General features: G+C 50.7%; 1 protein-coding gene across 1 annotated transcript in view; it reads left to right on the forward strand.

Moving 5' to 3' along the window:
- The window catches only part of LOC103805309 (protein phosphatase 1 regulatory subunit 12B-like), a 30,235-nt gene that overhangs the window by 3,543 nt on the left and 7,825 nt on the right, over nucleotides 1-18,867 (forward strand). Inside the window, exons 2-6 of the mRNA XM_009077951.1 lie at nucleotides 13,360-13,376; nucleotides 13,842-13,983; nucleotides 14,986-15,090; nucleotides 15,360-15,410; nucleotides 16,775-16,825. Of these exons, the coding sequence (XP_009076199.1) occupies nucleotides 13,360-13,376; nucleotides 13,842-13,983; nucleotides 14,986-15,090; nucleotides 15,360-15,410; nucleotides 16,775-16,825 (366 nt within the window). The remainder of the gene's footprint in view (nucleotides 1-13,359; nucleotides 13,377-13,841; nucleotides 13,984-14,985; nucleotides 15,091-15,359; nucleotides 15,411-16,774; nucleotides 16,826-18,867) is intronic.

The raw sequence follows: 18,867 nt of genomic DNA on the forward strand, positions 1-18,867 counted from the left end.
GTTCCTTGTCCCAGGTCCCTCTCAGCTCTCTTGGAGCCCCTTTAGGCACTGGAAGGGGCTCTAAGATCTCCCTGGAGCTTCTCTTCTCCAGGCTGAACACCCCCAACTCTCTCAGCCTTCTTCCAGGGCAGAGGTGCTCCAGCCCTAGGATCATCTCTGTGGTCTCCTCTGGACTTTCTCCAGCAGCTGCGAGTCCTTCTGATGTTTGTGCCCTAGACCTGGAGGCAGCACTACAGGTGGATCTCACCTGAGAAGAGCAGAGGGGCACAATCCTCCCCTCACCTGCTGCCCACAGTGTGGGGCTGAGCCCAGCACACCATTGGTTTCTGGGTGCACATGGCTAGGGCATGTTGAGCTTCTCATCCAACAACACCCCTAGGTCCTTCCCCTCAGGGCTGCTCTCAGTCCATTCTCTGCCTGGCCTGGGTGTCAGGTAGCCACTTGATGGTTGTTACTTGCTCCTCAAGAGACTCTACATGATTCTTGTTCTGGTCATGTCCATGGTTGCCCTCTGGGGCTGGATCTCTCCCTCGTTAAGCTCCTTCAGCGCTGACAACCTGTGCTTTGCAGCTGAGGTTTTGTCAGGAGAGCTCAGCAGCAAAGCCCGAAGTGTGCTCAGTGTTCTGCACTGATTGATCTTGTTCTGACTTTGACTGGAGTGTCTGGAGGAGCCGCACTGGGTGCAGTTTGGGATGCAGGAGCAGCACCTTTTATGGGCCATATGTTTCCACCGAGTCACTTGACAGTAATACTTGAGTGTAAAACCAACAGTTCCCCAATCACTGCCTGTGTTAACGAGCTCCACAGCAGTGCTGGGAGCAGAGATTGCCATGGCAGCAAATGCAGGAGGCAGGGCACGGTGGTGTGGACATGTACGTCTGGAATGCAAAGCAAATCTTCCAGGAAAAAGAAAAGCTAATACACAAAACTGTGAGTGGCTGAGCTGCAGGTGCTCAGCATGTAAATCACTCCAGCTGGGCTGGGTGTTCATGCACAAGTGATCAGAGAATTAGAGAATCCAGAATGGTTTGGGTTGGAAGGACCTTAAAGCTCATCTCCTTCTACCCCCCACCATGGGCAGGGACCCCTTCCACTAGCCCAGATTGCTCCAAGCCCTGTCCAACCTGGCCTGGAACACTCCCAGGGATGGAGCAGCCACAGCTGCTCTGGGCAACCTCTGCCAGTGTCTCAGCACCATCACAGGAAGGAATTTCTTTCTAACCTCTAATCTAAATCTCTCCTCCTTTAGTTTAAAACCATCTCTCCTTGTCCTGTCACTGTCTGCCTGTGTAAAAAGTCAATGTCCTGGAGTGCTGAGAGGTCACTAGACATGCCTGGTTGGATTACAGTCTTCCTAGTGTTTGGAATATAAATGTGCCAGATGGTCAGTTTTCACTCTGTGGTGCTTTTGCAACAGGTTCCATCCTGTTTCTGGTATTCCTGGTAACAGGTTTATTCTCACATGGGGTTTTCCTCTCTGAGTCATTTAACTTGTGCTGCTGCTGCAGATGCATTAGTGAATAAAAAACGTTATGAAAATATTTCTCCAGGAAACTTTATCTGCCTGGATTTCTGTTTAGTGGCTTGGCCTCATCTGGTTGTGATAAAAGTGATGCTGCATAAATTGAAACAGGGTCAAATAAGTTGTCTCATGACATTTCCTATCTCATGTCTGGATTGCTGAGTAGTTAGACAGTGTTTGTGGAGATGATTCCCTCCTGTCCCAGCAGCCAACAAACAGTGTGGGACACTGAAACTTGAACTTTAAGGCAATTAACCTTAGTCTGGGTTTTCCAGCATCCTTTGTTTATCCCTGGTTATTCCTCAGATGCGTATCAGGATGAATCCTCTGTGTCCTGTTTGTTCCTGGGGTTTGTTAAGTTTTCCTCTGTCAATGTCCATATCTGGAAGCATATCAGGAACTTCTGGTCATTCCCAGGGCACCACCCTGAGATGTTCCCTGCTGGGACTTGGTTGCCAGATGCTGCTTCTGCCTCTGGCTGTGTAAATAAAGTGGATCAGGGCACGTGCTGTGACCCGTGGGGGAGCACTTTGGTCCCTGCAGCTGAGCTCCTTCAGCCGTTCTCCCTCCTGAGGAGCAGCATCGATCCAAGCCGAGGCTGGGGCAGGGAGTCTGTTAACTGGGAAAGGCTCTGCGTGGTTGTGGATGATTTGGAAAGGACCTGATGTAACACTGCAGCTCATTTAAAACTGCTGTGTGACCCTCAGCTGCCTGCTCAGTGCTGGTGGCTTTGGAGAAGCTGCTTAAGCAGATGGAGGATGCTCAGCCTCAAAACCATGGCCCACTGCCCACTGAGGGGCACAGGAATAGAAAAAGGTCAGGGCACAACTTGAGGTTGCACCAGACCAAGGAATCAGTCTGGGCTGTAAAAGGGGTGAAGGGAGGAGGAGAAAGAACATCCTTTAATTTGGGTCAGCTCCTGGTACAGCCACAAAGCCACAGAGGGATGGGAGGTGCTGTGGGATGGGCCACGGAAGTGCTGGGGAGAGTGGGTGGAAACTCTGTGGGCAGCAAACCACTCCAGGCTGCTGGGCTGGGAACCAGTGCCTGCTTCCCTGGCAGGAGCCCTTCGGTTTTGTTTTACATAAACTGAATACAAATCCATGGATGACGGGACTAGAAGAGACACAGAGCCCAGTCCATCCCTTTCCCTGCACATGGGCAGCTCTGCCCGTGCCATTCCTGGGGGATGGTGGCTAGAATCATAGAATCATGGAACCATTAAGGTTAGAAAAGCCCTCTAAGATCACTGAGTCCAACTGTTAACCCAGCAGTGTTGGGTGGGGTCCGTCTCTGCTCCCAGGTAACAAGCGACGGGATGAGAGGAAATGGCCTCAGGTTGCACCAGGGAAGGTTCAGGTTGGATGTCAGGGAAATTTTTTTTCCCTGACAGGGTGGTCAGACCCTAGCACAGCTGCCCAGGGCAGGGGTGAAGTCACCATCCCTGGAAGTGTTCAAAAAATGTTTGGATGTGGCACGTGGGGACATGATTTAATGGTGACCATGGCAGTGCTGAGAGAACAGGTGGACTTCATGGTCTTGGAGACCTTTTTCAGCCTTAACATTTCTGTGATTCCGTGATTCCAGTCGCTCTGCCATGCAGGTGCTGCCTGTGCCCACAGTGGTGTCGTGGGGCTGTGTGTGGCTGCTGCCTCAGGAGGTGTTCACAGAACCACAGAATCAATCAGCTTGGAAAAGACCTCTGAGATCATCGAATCCAACCTATGACCTAACACCCCCATGGCAACTAGACCATGGCACTAAGTGCCACATCCAGGGTCTCCTTAGGCACCTCCAGGGATGGTGACTGCACCACCTCCCTGGGCAGCACATTCCAGTGGGTTCACAGGGTTTTGGAGTGAGCTTCACACCCAAACATTGCCAGGTTAGCTGTCAGCAGATTCACCCCTGGCTGATGGCCCATGAGGTGTTTCAATCCCCAGTGAGACACCTGAGAACATTCTACTAGAGCATTGCAGGGCAGGGAAGAGGTTCCCACAGACATTCTCATCTTGAAGAAATTTAGGAGCAGAAATCTGCTCTGGCGTCACTTGGCTGCTCAGGTTTTATTCCCTCATGTCTGGGGAGTTCTGTATCCACTCGAGTCGCTTTGCAGAATTAAACTGCTCACCAATAAAATCTGATCCCTTAGTAAAGAAGGAAAAAAAGAGCAACAAATGCTGGTTTCAGAATTGTGGCCTTTCCTAAGTTAAAATAGGATCCAGCCTGATGTTTTATATGGCCAGTTTTATCCCCAGGAGACAGTGGGAACAAACTGCAGCTGCTGGAAAGCCCACGGACCACGGGAGGGGTTTGGGCACAGACTGGCCATGGCACAAATGGCACAGACCAACAGTGTGTTTGGGATGGCAGGAGATGTGGCTCTCAGACCCTCACAGCCCTGGGTGTTTGTTTCTGATTAAATCTGTGCTATTTGTCCTGAAAACTCTGGGATGTGCTGCAGCCTCCTGCCAAAGCCACGATTCCATCTTGGAGAAGCCTTTAATATTATGCTTCAATAAGAGCAGTTTTTATTAAGCAAAGTTTATTGATTTATGGTTTGTGAAAACATATTTTGCATCAGGCTTTGGGGAGTTGGAGGTTACATGGAGGTGGTTTGGCTGAGCTGGATTATTAATCATATCCCTGGGATTCTGGAATCCTGGCCTTGGCACGACTGCAGGCTGGGACTGGAAGGCAGCACATTTATCATGCTGGAGCTAAGGGGATGCTGCCCAACACACAGCTCCCAGGTCAGGGGAGCAGCTCCCAGGTCAGGAGAGCAGCTTTCCAGGGTGGCAACGACCTCAGAGTAACTCCCAAAAATCAGAGTTGAGCCAGAGCTTCTAATTACTCTGCACCCACTGGAAAACCAAACTTGACCCCAGCAGTTCCTGACTGGAATGGCAAATGTGGCTGGAGGGGAACACAGACTGAGTTGGACCTGCTGGGGATGGTGTGAAGTGTCCCAGGCTGCCTTCCTGCTGGCTTTTCCTCCTTCCAGCTCAGTTCTGACTGTGCCAGCTCTGGGAGGACTCATGCCCTCGGCAGTACTCTGCTCTGTGCTGATGCAGCCTCACCTCAGGCCCTGGAAGTAGGTTTGGGCACCTCAATATAAGACGGATCTAAAGCTATTAGAATGTCCAGAAGAGGGACACAAGGATGCTGGAGGGCACATGAGAGGAGTGGCTGAGGCTTTTGAGCTGTTCAGTTGGAGAAGAGGAGACTGAGGGCAGAGTCTGCAGCTCCTACTGAGGGGCAGTGCAGAGGCAGCACCAATCTCTGCTATCTGGGACCAGTGACAGGACCCAGGGAACAGCTGGAGCTGTATCAGGGGAGGGTTAGGTTGGATATTAGGCAAAGATTGTTCCCCCAGAGGTGTTTGGGCACTGAACAGCTCCCCAGGGCAGTGGTCACAGCCCCAAGTCTCACAGAGCTCCAGGAGTGTTTGGCCAGTGCTCTCAGGCACAGGGTGGATTGTATTGTTGAGGTGTGTAGGGCTAAGAGTTGGACTGGTGAGCCTTGTTGGTCCGTTCCAGCTCAGCACATTCCATGACCCTAACAGGGATAGGTTGCCCTTTTTACAGCTGCTGTGCATCAGCCTGGCCCAGCACTGAGCCTGTGGAGGTGCAGGAGCAGCCAAGCTACCTAACTGCAGGAACGTAGTGGCTTTTGCACGAGAGAGAAAGAACCCCTAGGGCTAAGAGTTGGACTGGTGAGCCTTGTTGGTCCGTTCCAGCTCAGCACATTCCATGACCCTAACAGGGATAGGTTGCCCTTTTTACAGCTGCTGTGCATCAGCCTGGCCCAGCACTGAGCCTGTGGAGGTGCAGGAGCAGCCAAGCTACCTAACTGCAGGAACGTAGTGGCTTTTGCACGAGAGAGAAAGAACCCCCAAACCCACTGGCTTTATTTTACATTCAATTTCTAAAGTAAACAGGACTCATCAGGAGGATATTTGCCAGTACAAGAATAAAACTTGAGGGGTTCCTAGAGCTTCCCCTTGCTTAAGGGAGGGCAGGGCTGGAGCTGTGCCCCAGGGTTTCCTTACATGGTGGTTAATTCATTGTAGGCATTGGTCAGATCTCTGAGATACAACACACCAAAACAAATTCCTTGACAGCTATCTTTAAATAGTGCTCTGAGGTTGGTCACTTGGAGATAAAGAAGCATAAAATGTTCCCAAGGCATCTCTTTTTTTTCTCTTTTTGGCCTTTTTTTTTCGTTCCCTTAAAAAATGTAAATAGTAGAGGTTTGTGCCTCCTCTGCTCAGCCACAGAGTGAAACTGGAAGCAATTAGGGCAGTTTCTGCCTTGGCAGGAGGTGCAGCCAATCCCCCTCTTGGCACTGCACTTCATGGCGGCATTTCATCCAAACCTTCCAGGAGGAATTTGGTTTTAATTAGCCAGCACTGAGCTCCCAACAGCTGCAAAAGTCTCAGAGTTCTAAGGGAAGGCTCCTGCTCTCCTCAGTCTGAGCACATTTGTAAATCAGCCCGGATGTCATTCCTTGTGCTGAACTGGACCCCGGCGCTCTGGGCAGGTGGAGCCAGGGCCCAACTGTGCACCTCCCCTGGGGCTGACCAACAACAGCACCCTGAGAATCCCTGGAAGTGTCCAAGGCCAGGTTGGATGGGGCTTGGAGCAACCTGGTCTAAGGAAAGTGGCCCATGGCAGGGGGTGGAAGCATAGCATCATCAGGGTTAGAGGAGACCTCTAAGGTCATCAAGTCCAACCATTAATCTGGACCCCTAAACCCTAAACTAGATCTTCCAGTGCCAGATCCAGACTTAAACACTTGCAGGGATGATGACTGCTCATCTCCCTGGGCAATCTCCTATTCCAGTGCCTGAACACCCTCACAGGGAAATAAACTTTACTAACATCTAAATGTTAGTCCATTTTCCTAACATCCTAACATCATCTGATTCTCCAATGAATGAATGAGATGAGCTCTAAGGTCTTTTCCAACTCAAACCATGCCATGATTCCATGATTCTGTGGTGCTTTATACCCTGTTTCTTGGGCCCTATCTCAGGTCCCAGTGTTCTGCCAGCCCTCCTGGGTTGGACCATCTCTGCCCCTGTCCAGGAGGGTTGGCAGAATGAGCTGAACCCCTTTGCTGTCCTCCACCACCCTAGCGCTGCCCGACATGCTGCCCCTGTGAGATGGACAGGAGCAGGGTGATGGGATCTCTCCAGTGTGAGCTCTAAGAGCTGAGGATTAGCAGAAGCTGAGCATGCCTGCAAGCATTCCATGCTTTTAGTTTTCCTTTAAAAGTCATCCCCGTGGGTGTCTCAGCAGCAGTGCCAGGGGCTCAGTGCTGCTGCTGTGCTGCTCTCAGAACCAGGCCAGCTGCCTCCAGCACCATCCCTGAGGTCCCACCTCAACCCCTAAAGTGATCTGACCCTCTTTAGGTTATGGAAGGATAGTTTCACAACCCAGTGCTTCCCTGGCTCTTCATATTTCTAGTCAAATTTGGATCCCAAGGGAAATGAAGAAGCCTGGGAAAACCTGAGAGTGCTGCTCCAAATCTGCCAGGGAGGGAAAACCTCCAGTGCATTTGTTGGTGATGACTGCAGTGGATACAGCAGAGTCTCAGCATTCCCTTTTGTAACCTTAATGGATTCCTTCAGGAAAAAATGAGGAATGAGAAGCCCTTTCTTGCACCAGCCGAGTCAAGTGCATGTGTGATGCCTCAGCTCTTCATTCCCTCTGTTCACCTCCAACTTCTCTTTCTAGCAATGAAGGAGTGAGAGTTTGTCCTTCACCTTCTCACTCTGACCTCAGAGTTTCCAGCTCTGAGATGGCAGACACAACCTCCTTCATCACTTCCACAGGCAGTGCATGGAGCCAGGCAGTGGTGCCAGGGGTGAGATGAGTGTTTGTGGGTGTTTCAGATAGTGCAGATGCATCTGGAAGCACATGCTGACGATTCCCAAGGGTGCCATGGCCAAACACAGGGCAGAACTGAGCCAGAGAGAAGCTGTTTTCTGCCCAAAATATGTCACCAGTGTGACATCCCAGTGGCCTCTGAAGACGTTTGTCTCTCTTTGAGCACTGCAAGGATGTCTCAGTTAAGCACTGAGTCCAGTGTTTCTTAGAATTACAGAATCACTGAGGTTGTGAAAACCCTCCAAGATCATCAAGTCCAACCATTCCCCCTGCACCGCTATGGTCACCACTAAACCATGTCCCCAAGTGCCACATCCACATGATATTGACACCTCCAAGGATGGTGACTCCACCACTGGGCAACCTGTGCCAGGGCCTGAACACCCTGTCAGAAAAGAAATTTCCCCTAATATCCAACCTGAACCTCCCCTGGAGCAGCTTGAGGCTGTTTCCTCTTGTCCTGTCCCTTGTTCCCTGAGAGCTGAGCTCAACCCCCACCTGGCTGTACCCCTTGTCAGGGAGTTGGAGAGAGCAGAAGGTTCCCCTGAGCATCCTTTTCTCCAGGCTGAGGCCCCACAGCTCCATCAGCTGCTCCTTGTGCTCCAGCCCCTTCCCCAGCTCCGTTCCCATCTCTGGACACACTCACCCCACAGTGTCCTTCTAGTGGGGGGCCCAAAACTGACTCAGGACTGGAGGTGTCTCAGCAGTGCCAGCACAGGGGGATGGTCACTGCCCTGTGGCCACACCATGACTGGGACAAGCAGGTGCCTTTGGCCTTTTGGCTCACCTGGGCACACACTGGCTCATAGCTTTTTGCACACAGGGCTCACACTTCCCTCTCAGACACCTCCTGCCACCCCCAGGAGCACGAGATTTTAGTTATCTTGTTTAATTCAATTCCTCAGGCTTCAGAGCCTCTCTTTGTACTGGGAGCTGCTGCTTTCCATGGCACCTCTTTCAGCCAGAGCATTTTTTTTTGAAGGCTCAAAGTGGAACTTCTCTTTTCCATTCAACATTTTCCCCCCTCCTCCTTGTGATTTAAACAAATTCATAAACACCTGCATAAGCTGCTCTGCATAAGCTGCTCCTTGAGATACCAGCACAAACACCAGCATTTCTGCAAAACCCAGGAATATCTCGAGCCAGAAACTGATTTAAAACCAAATAAATAAATCTTATCTCCTTCCCTGAAGGCAGCAGCAAGTGGGAGAAGGATCCACTGATGTAAACTGTTGTGCAGCTTCCTGGGCAGGGACCCTCCACCTGCACATCCTATCAGGCTCTTCCTTCCACGCCTCAGTCTTTCTCCAGTTGCTCTCAAACTTGATCATCTTTGTCTCAAAAATACCACTATTGACTGAAATAATGAGGACAGAGGCAGCTGAAGGGTGAGGGATGGCCACTAGCTTCTCCCACGGCTGTGATCACATTGGTTCCTGTTGATCCATGCTGTTTCTGCAGAAGTTTGAAGTAGTTTGATGGCAGAGATGAAGTTGAAGTGTTCTAAGTGTTCAGAGCCAGCTTGGCTAAAGTCTTGAGCAACCTGCTTTGGTGGGAAGTATCCCTGCCCAGGGCAGGGGATTGGGACTAGATGATCTCTGAGGTCCATTCCAACCCTTTAACATACTATGAAACTATGATTAAAGGGAGATGAAGTCACAGAAGAGAAATCCCCAGGCAATAAGGAACACTCAGGGCTTTGTTTGGAGCGGTCCCAGTGTGGCTGTAGTTGCTGGAGCATATCCAGGGAAGGGAACAGAGCTGGGGAAGGGGCTGGAGCAAGAGTCTGATGAGGAGCAGCTGTGGGGGCTCAGCCTGGAGAAAAGGAGGCTCAGGGGGGACCTTCTCACTCTGCAACTCCCTGACAGGAGGTGCAGCCAGGTGAGGTCAGGCTCTGCTCCTAGAACAAGAGGAAACAGCCTCAAGCTGTGCTAGAGGGGGTTCAGGTTGAATATTAGGGGAAAATTCTTCCCTGACAGGGTGTTCAGGCCCTGGCACAGCTGCCCAGGGCAGTGTGGAATCACCATCTCTGGAGGTGTTCAATACCATGTGGATGTAGCACCTGGGGACATGGTTGGACTCAATGATCTTGGAGGGCTTTTCCAGCCTCAATGATGCTGTGATTCCACTTTTGGAGGTCACTGCCAGGTGTCTCTGCTCACTGCTGGCAGCAGCACAGGAATGATGCAGGTCATACCCTCTCATCTAGCTCCTTCCTTCTCTTTATACACACAGACACAGTCACAGTCTGAACCATTCCACCTCACCATCGATCGCAGGAAGATTGTAAATACAATAATCCTGGGGTTTTTTCCCTTTTTTGCTGTGTATGTTTAAAATGATTCCTTTTTATCCCACCCTTCCTTTGCAGAAGCACACCCTGCTCTCCCTGCCTATGGAAATTACTAGTTTCTTTGCAGGAGAAAAAAGGCAAAAGTGGTTTTTCCCTGTTGCTGCCAGAGCTCAAGGTGTCTCTGGGACCTGCCTGGGTTCATTGCCTGGTTCCGTTACCTTACCCAGCCACATGGGCCTTTCTCAGTGCTGCTCAAATCCATTAGCAGATGTGTTTGCTGAAATAAGTTCAGGCTTGAGAGGGAGTGGATTACTTGTCCAACAAAAAACTTTTGTCTACAAAAGTTGTCACTGAAGGAGATTAGCATAAAGTGTGCAAACAACTTTCAACAAGAGGCTTGTTAATCACTGCCTAATTCCCTTCTCTCCTCTCCAGGGGAGCTTGGGTCTTTGGGCCAGGATTCAAAGGGAGCTGTCAGGCTGCCGAGGGGTTTGAAAAGCAGATGTTGAAAGCTCAGATAACAAAGCACTATGGAGAGATCATCAGTGAGTTTGTGTGGCTGAGACCGGAAATCTTTTGTAGTGTCATTGAATTCATGTAGTGGTTTGGGTTGGAAGGATCTTAAAACTCATCTCATTCCAACACTTTCCACTAGCTCAGGTTGCTCCAAGCCCTGTCCAACCTGGCCTGGAACACTCCCAGGGATGGAGCAGCCACAGCTTCTCTGAGCAACCTGTGCCAGTGCCTCAGCACGCTCACAGCCAAGAATTCCTTCCCAATATCCATCTAGCCCTGCCCTCTGGCAGTGGGAAACCATTCCCTGTGTCCTGTCCCTCCATCCCTTGTCCCAAGTCCTTCTGCATCTCTCTTGGATTGGAGCCCCGCACTGGAAGAGGCTCTAAGGTCACCCTAGAGCTTCTCTCATAGGCTGGACACCTCCAGCTCTCCCAGCCTGGCTCCAGAGCAGAGGTGCTCCAGCCCTTGGAGAATCCTTGTGGTCTCCTCTGGACTCTCTCCAGCAGCTCCACAGCCTTCTCTTGGTGCCTTAGAGCTGGAGGCAGCACTGCAGGTGTGTCTCACCTGAGCAAAGCAGAGGGGCACAATTCTCCCCTCACCTGCTGCCCACACTGTGGGGCTGAGCCCAGGATGTGGTTAGATTTCTGGTCCATATTTCTAACAACAGCCCCATGCTGCAGCCCAGCTGTATGGAAACTGCCTCCCAACCTGTTGCCTTTGGGCTTCATACAGACATGGCCCAAGCCTTTGCTGGACAGGCAGGGAGATGTCCCTGCCACAATGTCAGGCAGGACATTGGTTCCTGTAGGACACTTCCCAGACAGCATCCAGCGTGGCCTGTAGAGGTGCAGCAGGGCTTGGCCATGGTGGAAAGGCATCTGCTGTCTCCTCTGTAAGATGCAAAGAAAGGGTTGGAGTAAATGAAATAATACAGGGCTGGGGCTGCTGCCATGGCTCAGGACCTGTCCCTGCTTCGGGATGGACTCCTGGAGCTTTGGTGACAGTGCCCAGTGTGGGGCTGGCACCAGGCCTGCCCCAGGGCCTGGCTGAGGGTGGCCCTGCAGGTGCAGCTTGAAGGAGAATGTGCTAATTCATAGTGGGGTTTGCTTATCCTCTTGAGTTTTGCATGTAGCAGCTTTGTCTGGGTATGTTGTCTGTCCCTGAGGCTTCACATGCACCAGATCCCTTGGGGCAGTTTGTTCCTGGTCAGTTCACCAGGCTGTGCCACAGAGCCCAGGGATTGCAGGTTCCCTGGGGATGCTCCTGTCTTGGATCAGGATGCACATGAGGGTTCCATTAGGGTGGGATGAATGAAAGTCTTAATAACCAGGCATAAGTGATAGGCAGGTGAGTCCTTGTGTCCTGCTGAGCAAAGGGCAGGGCTGGGCACAGGGCAGGATGCTCTGGGCCTTGCCCTCATGCTCCTTAGGCTTTGAGCAGAGAGATGATGAGGTTGCTTGTTCAGCCTCCTCCTGCTCCATGTAATGGGGTGACTTAATTCCTTTGTCCATGCTGTGTGCTCCCAGATCCATGCCCAGGATCAGAGGCACCAGCTGGGTGCCGGGTCTGAAGTCTGCAAGCCCCAGGATGCCAGACAAGCAGCAAATCTGCCTCCCAGCCAGGTGTTAGCACTGGTTTTCCTGGTGTGGGTGACAGTACAAGCTCCAGCACAAGCATATCTGGGCACCAACAGCCCAACCCTCGTCAGCTCTACCATGGCTTTGTCTTGACTCTGTTAAAAAGGACAGAGGGAAGTGTCTGTAAGTGCCTGTGGTAGGTTTGTGCTCACTTGGAGCAATGACACTGCTGCTAAACCAGCAGAAGAATACTGGGTTCAATTTCCAGTTCAAGGGACCAAAAAGAGTTGGAATGCGCCTTGGCATTGAGTAAACATCTGCAAGAGAGAGAAAGAGAGCTCTCAGAGGAGGTGGCAGGCAGTGTGGTGTGTCCTGCAGGACAGCAATGCCATCACCACTGGATTTCTGCAGCTGCAGGAAGGAACACTCCAGTCCAGAAAACTTGATTAAAACAGGGGTTTTCCACAACCAGCCTCTGCAGGATAGAATCACAGGATCATTTAGGTTGGAAAAGCCCTCTAAGCTCAAGTCCAACCATTGCCCCAGCACTGCCATGGTCGCCACTAACCCTGTCCCCAAGTGCCACATCCACATGGTATTGACACCTCCAGGGATGGTGACTCCACCACTGCCTTGGACAGCTGTGCCAGGGCCTGAACATCCTGTCAGGGAAGAAATTTTCCCTAATATCCAACCTAAAGTTCTCTTGGCACAGCTTGAGGCTGTTTCCTGCTGTCCTGTCCCTTGTTCCCTGGGAGCTGAGCTCAACCCCCACCTGGCTGTACCTCCTGTTGGGGAGTTGTAGAGAGCAGAAGGTTCCCCTAAGCCTCCTTTTCTGCAGGCTGAGCTCCCACAGCCCCCTCAGCCACTCCTTGTGCTCCAGCCCCTTCCCCAGCTCTGTTCCCATCTCTGGACACTCTCAGCCACTCAATATCCAAAGGCAGCATGAGGATGGCACAGCAGAGGTTTGGATGTTGATGGGGAAAGAAGAACCTAACACAGGCTTCAACCAACATGTTCACCCTGGTGTAAGGTTCTTCTTCCTCCCTCCTGCAGCTGCTGCTGTGTCTCTCCATGCCACTGTGAAGCTTTTCTCCATGGGAAAGGATTTGCCCATGGAGAGCATTTGTGATTTCCTGACGTTCAGCACAAACACATCAGGAGCTCCATTAACCCTCACCCACATCACACACAGAACAGTGATCAAAGGCAAGAGGAATAACTTCATTTAAAAAGGGAAACAATGGATTAGTTTGGGTTCAAAGGCAGGGATTTCAGTTCTGGAAATGAGGATTTGAAGAGCAAGGCTCAGGATTCCTTAGGCTGGCGAAAGAAATGAAATCTTGAGATGCTTCAGAGGAGCTGAAGCAGTTGAAAAGATTCAGTCAGGGTTTGGAGATTCCAAGTGTGGGCTGGGAGATCTCTTGTAGCCTGGCGTGAGCTGGGTGCTAGTGTCAGCTGGGAAATCACTGCTGCCTGCAGCTCTGCAGTTGTTGAACTGAACCTTAATTCTCCTCATTATTAATTCCCTTTTTCTTGTTCTTTTTTTCCCTTCAGCATGAAAGGCTTTCCAGGTAAGAATTTCTCTTTTTATTTTTTTTTCTATGCAATATTTACTGTCAGCATGTTTTTGCATGGCTTTGGGGATTCCCTGCGCTCCAAGTCCAGTCTGGTACTGCCCCTTGGTTCTCACCTGAGCTCAGCTGTGGGACCAGTTTGCTTCTATCCTTTGCTCCCCAAACCATTTACCTGCAGAGACAAGAATCCTTCAGTGCCCTCTTCAAAGTGGAACCTGTTCCCACCTTGAGGATGAGATCCATGGGAAATCACTGCCCACTGGGGGCTGGGCTAGTACCCAAGGCATCTTTTCCAGTTTGGGTTTGGGCAGAGATGCCCAGAGGGGTGGAGGGTGCTCCAACCCATCCCAGCGTTCGGGCTCAGCTGGGGCTGCCACAGCCTTCGGTCCCAACCATCTGGGCTCATGCTGTCTGTTCCAAGTTCCAGCAGCTCCACAGAGCTGGATCTTCATCCCATTTTAGGTTGGAAGCAGCCACGACCCCCAGCACCAGTGACTACAGTGACCGTGCCTCCAGCCGCTCCAGTGCCTACAGCCGGCGGGAGAACCGGCTGGCTGCCCTCAGCAGCAGGGCAGAGGAGGAGAGCAACAGGGACTACAAAAAAGTAGGATTTTAAAATGTGTTATTGTCACTGCACACACCACAGACCTGCCCGTGGCTGCAGAAACCTGCCCTGAGTCTGTGGGAGGAAAGAGAGAAAGTTGGTTTTCATTTTCACTGTTTCATGGAATCCCAGCAGGGTTTGGGTTGAGAGAAATCTTAAAGCTCATCTCCTTCCACCCCCTGCCATGGGCAGGGACACCTTCCACTAGACCGGGTTGCTCCAAGCCCTGTCCAACCTGGCCTGGAACACTCTCAGGGGTGGAGCAGCCACAGCTTCTCTGGGCAACCTGTGCCAGTGCCTCAGCACCCTCACAGGGAGGAACTACCTAAATTAAACCCATCTCCTTTTCTGTGCCTCTTGTTTGTGTTCAGACTCCCTACGAAATTCAACAGCTGTTTTCTCATTTCATATGAATTACGAAAACACAAGTAAAGCATCCAAACTGGTTCTGTTTGCCCTTCTCAGGGCAAACTCAGCTTGAAAGGCTGAGGGAGTTGGGGCTGTTCAGTCTCCAGAAGAGACAACCCAGAGGGTTGTTGAGAGGGACTCATTAATGTATTCAAGTACATGAATGGAAAGTGCCAAGATAATTGAGCCAAACTCTTCTCAGTGGTGCAAACCAATAAAACAAGCAGCAACAGCAGTTATGCCCTGGAAGTTCCACCTGAATATGAGGAAGAACTTCTTTCCTGTGCAGTCACTGAGCGCAGAACAGATTGCCCAGAGAGGTTGTGGATTCTCCCTCACCGGGAATATTTCAAAACCATCTGGACACAACCCTGAGCCATGTGCTCTGGGCTGGCCCTTCTTGAGCAGGGAAGTGGGATCAGATGACCCACTGTGGTCCCTTCCAACCTAATTGATTCTGTGATTCTTATCTCCTGACCTGGGGGATCAAAGCCAGCCCCACAGTCAGTGCTGAGGACACTGTCTGCTCAGAGCAGGACAGGGTTAATTAACCAGGAGGAGCCTGATTAATTGAGCTCTTGGTTTGTATTCCAGTTGTACGAGAGTGCCCTGTCTGAAAATCAGAAGCTGAAGTCCAAGCTGCAGGAAGCCCAACTGGAGCTGGCTGACATCAAAGCAAAGTTGGAAAAAGCAGCCCAGGTGAGGGAAGATCCATGTGTTGACTGGAAACTGGGCCATGACAAACCCAGCATTTGTTCCAGGATGGGGAAGGGAGGGAAGCTTCTGGATGGCTGCTCTTGGGAGGGAAGGTGCTACAGAGGAGACTTATTTTTCACCGCAGTAAGTGGGTGATTCTGTAAGGATCTGCTTCTTCTTTGGGCAAGAGCGTTTGTGTGCTGTCTTGGCCTTGTGCAGCACTGTGAGTGCTCCAGGGATTAATCACTTGCTATTTTTGATTTCCATGGCAGAAGCAGGAGAAAAGCTCTGACCGGTCCAGCATGCTGGAGATGGAGAAGAGGGTATGTGTTCTCTGCTTTCTTCTGAGTCTCAGTCCCTGCCCTGTGCTGCTCTGCAGGGTACACTCAGTTCTAGAAGGAGAGCATTAATTAAAAGATAAGTTGTATTTTTGCCTTGTGGAGCAGCACACAGTGATAATTGTGTTCTGACCTTTGCAGGGCCTGAGACTTTGCAGCTCTCTTTGCACATCAGCTTCGTTCTGATTTCTCTTTTCCTTATAGGAAGCTGCAGACCAACGAATTTTATCACACTAAGAGGCTGTTGGTCCATTATTGCTTTAAAATAGTCTTGGTCCTTATAAATAAAGGCTGGTTTGGAGTGGTGGGGAAGCAAGGCAAAAGCCTGGGTGGGCTGCTGTCGATCCCTTCAGCCCGAGGTGATACTGGGGGTTGCCCCATCCCAGGGACAGGACCTTGCACTTGGCCTTGTTGAAGTCAGGGCAATGTTCTGCATAACTTGTGTTGAGTTAGGATCACAACAGCCACAAATATGAGTTTCTGAGACTTAGAGAGTGAAAATTAGCCTGATTGTTCGCAGTGAACATGGCATTAGCTGTTTCCAGGGTGGCTCGTGCATTTCACACAGATGAATCCCTGGATGAAGTGGATTATGGACAAAAAGTGACCCAGAACCCATCACCCACAGCCACACTCAGCACCTATGTTTTTCTCACTCTCCTGGCCTAATGTCTCTTTGCAGAGGGCAGAGCAGTGGGTCAGAGGGTGTAAATCCTGTTCCTGACCTGCACTTCCCATTTCCTCCTGCTTAGGGCATGTCTCTGAGGTGGTTTGAGCCCCTTTGTGTTGGGAAAGTCATTGAGGGAGTCCAGATCTCTCCCCCTAGGCACAGGCTCTGGCTGAGGGCAGCACCAGAGCTCCCATGGCAGAGCCTGCCTGTGTAATCCTCCTTTCCAAAATGCTTTACAGCTTTGCAGCCCCAAATGAATCTGGGAGAAGGAGGATTTCCAGGCACCTTTCCCTGTTCTCTGCTTCCTATTTGAGCAGCTCAGTGACTTTTTTCATTGCCTCCCTTAGTGGAGTGTAAGTAAATCCATGGCTTCTCCTACAGAGCTCAAAATCCCATTACATCAGCCACTCCTGAGAACTGGGATCACTGAAACTGAGGGATAATTTCATCAGTGGTATGAATAGAGCTCAGGATCTGCCCAAACAGGCCCAGCTGGTTTGCCAGCTGCCCTGTCCCATCTGATCAGCTCCTGGTTGTAACCTCTGCTTGGCTTTGAGCTGCTCTTCTGTCAGTGCTCCTACAAAAATACAAGACTCGTGTTTTTCTTTATAAGCAAATATACTGTAATTTTGTCTCCTAAATCCTTGTGACCCTCTTTGTTGTGGATCCTTGTAAACAGGAGAAGCGAGCCCTGGAGCGGAAACTCTCTGAGATGGAAGAGGAGATGAAGGTAAGAAATAATCTTCCCTGTGTCTATTCCATTTTTTATGCTTTGTATTCATGTCTTTTGGGATTGTCACCCAGGAGGAGGATATTAAAGGTGTCCATGGGAAGGAAATCATGTTCCTTTCTGCAGTCAGAACTTCTTTTAACAGCCCTGTTCCCAAACATGAAATGCTAATAAACTGTCCTGTTCTCATCCATCTGACTGCTCCTATGTTTGATTTGTTCTGCTGTTTGACCTGAGAACAGTGAAAGCTGTTCTCCTGTTCTCCTCAAATGCCTCTCCAAACTAACCTTGTGTGGCCTCACTGAGTTCCAGTGTGCTGACCCCCTGTGCTCTGACTAGTCTGCAGCCCCAGTTAAGCCGCTGAGGTTCTCTCCGGATGGGTAAGAAGACAAAGCTGCTTCTGAGCTCACGCACACTGGCCAGGATGAAACACAGAGTGATTGTTCTCCTGTACTCCCTTCTCAAAGCATGGCACTGAGAGGCTGCAGCAGCCTGGGAGCATTTCAGCAAAGAGAAATTTGCTTCCTGGTGGGATGTGCAGCATGGCTTGGTATCACGAGCCATCGCCACCGCCCGCTCCGGCGCATTCGCTCTCTCTCTCTCTCGTGGTGCTGCTTCCAGGATGGTTCTCTGCTGCCCTGTGAGCAGGGGCTGGTGGGGGAGCACTGCAGAGCAGGAGGCAATGTGTCTTGCCACCTACCTGCACCTAAAACTTCACTCTGGGTTTGCAGCATTGCATCATGTTCCACTGTATTTGAGTGCTGATGTTCACGGAATGAATGTCCCTTTGCTCTGTGCCCTGTACTTTCCTTCCCTTTGAGCATGACCCAGGTGAGACCAAACTACTTTAAGAAGGAAGGACCCACCTGAGAGTTCTCCTGGCACCATGCACTGATGGAAGCAAGTTCTTGCCACCCTGGAGGAGGCTCCAACTTTGTCTTTGTGTTGAAGCTTTGTGTTTTTACCAAGCACACATCTTTAGAATCATCGAGGTTGGAGGAGACCTCTAAGATCATCAAATCCAACCATTAACCTGCCACTTGAAGCTGTAAGAAGGTCTTTTTTTGCCCTTTGAAAGGACCTTTGGCATGTGCTGCATCTTCTGCTGCAATAAGTAGCAGAATCATGTGGTGGAGTCTTGTAAAGGCTCTCACAGAGGAGAAATTAAGTGTGGATGTGCAGAAAGGATTGGAAATGTCTCAATTCCAAACTCTTTGCCCAGTGAGCAGGTAAAACCTTTAACTGCAGAGAAACCTTCCTGTAATTACAGAATTGTGGCCTCCAAGAGAAGTGTAGGCAGAAGCAGGTTGTGTTGGTCCTTCAGCTCTGCAGATCACTACAGACCAGCTCAGCCCGTGGAGGGAGAAGACAAGGTGGTGTCCCCTAGTGGCCTCTCAGTCTGGGAACATTTGTGTTGGTTTGGAAATCAATTAGTGAAGGAAGGTGCCTGCAGGGTATGTTGGACACAGCCAAAGCTGCTCTGATTCGGGTAGTTGGAGCTGCAAAAGAGGTGCCAAGGTGGTGCAGAAGGAGAAGCACTGTTGGAGGTTGGACATGTTCTCACACTGCCCCAAGAGACATGAGCTGAAGGAGCCTGTGGTCCAGCTGAAAATGATCTTCAGGTCCTTGAGAGTGGTGCTGACTCGTCTCTCTGCACAGTTCTTGCTGCGTGGATCAACCCAAGTGGCCTTCGGTAGTGGAATAAACAGACAAGAGATTAGAAAATCTCTTCTGAGCTGCTGCTACATTGTCACTAGTTTCTGCAAAACCCCAAGCGTGTGGTGAGTGCCTGAGGGCACTGTGAGATGTCTCTTTTGACAGCCACTCAGTGAAAGGGAAGATAAAATCTCTGAAGAAAGAATCATTGGATTGGACCTGTACAAAAGGAAACACTTTCATGTCCACTTCCATTGTGCCTGGAAGCAGCAGTCAGCCCTGCTGTGTCTGCCTGGAGTGAGATAACCTCCATGGAGCATCCCTGTTTGTCCCTTGTGTGGGAGCTGAGCCAGGAAAACACTCTGTTCATTCTGGTTGGACTTTCA

The sequence above is a fragment of the Acanthisitta chloris genome, unplaced genomic scaffold, assembly GCF_000695815.1.
Source record: "Acanthisitta chloris isolate BGI_N310 unplaced genomic scaffold, ASM69581v1 scaffold7377, whole genome shotgun sequence".
Taxonomy (NCBI): Eukaryota; Metazoa; Chordata; class Aves; order Passeriformes; family Acanthisittidae; genus Acanthisitta; species Acanthisitta chloris.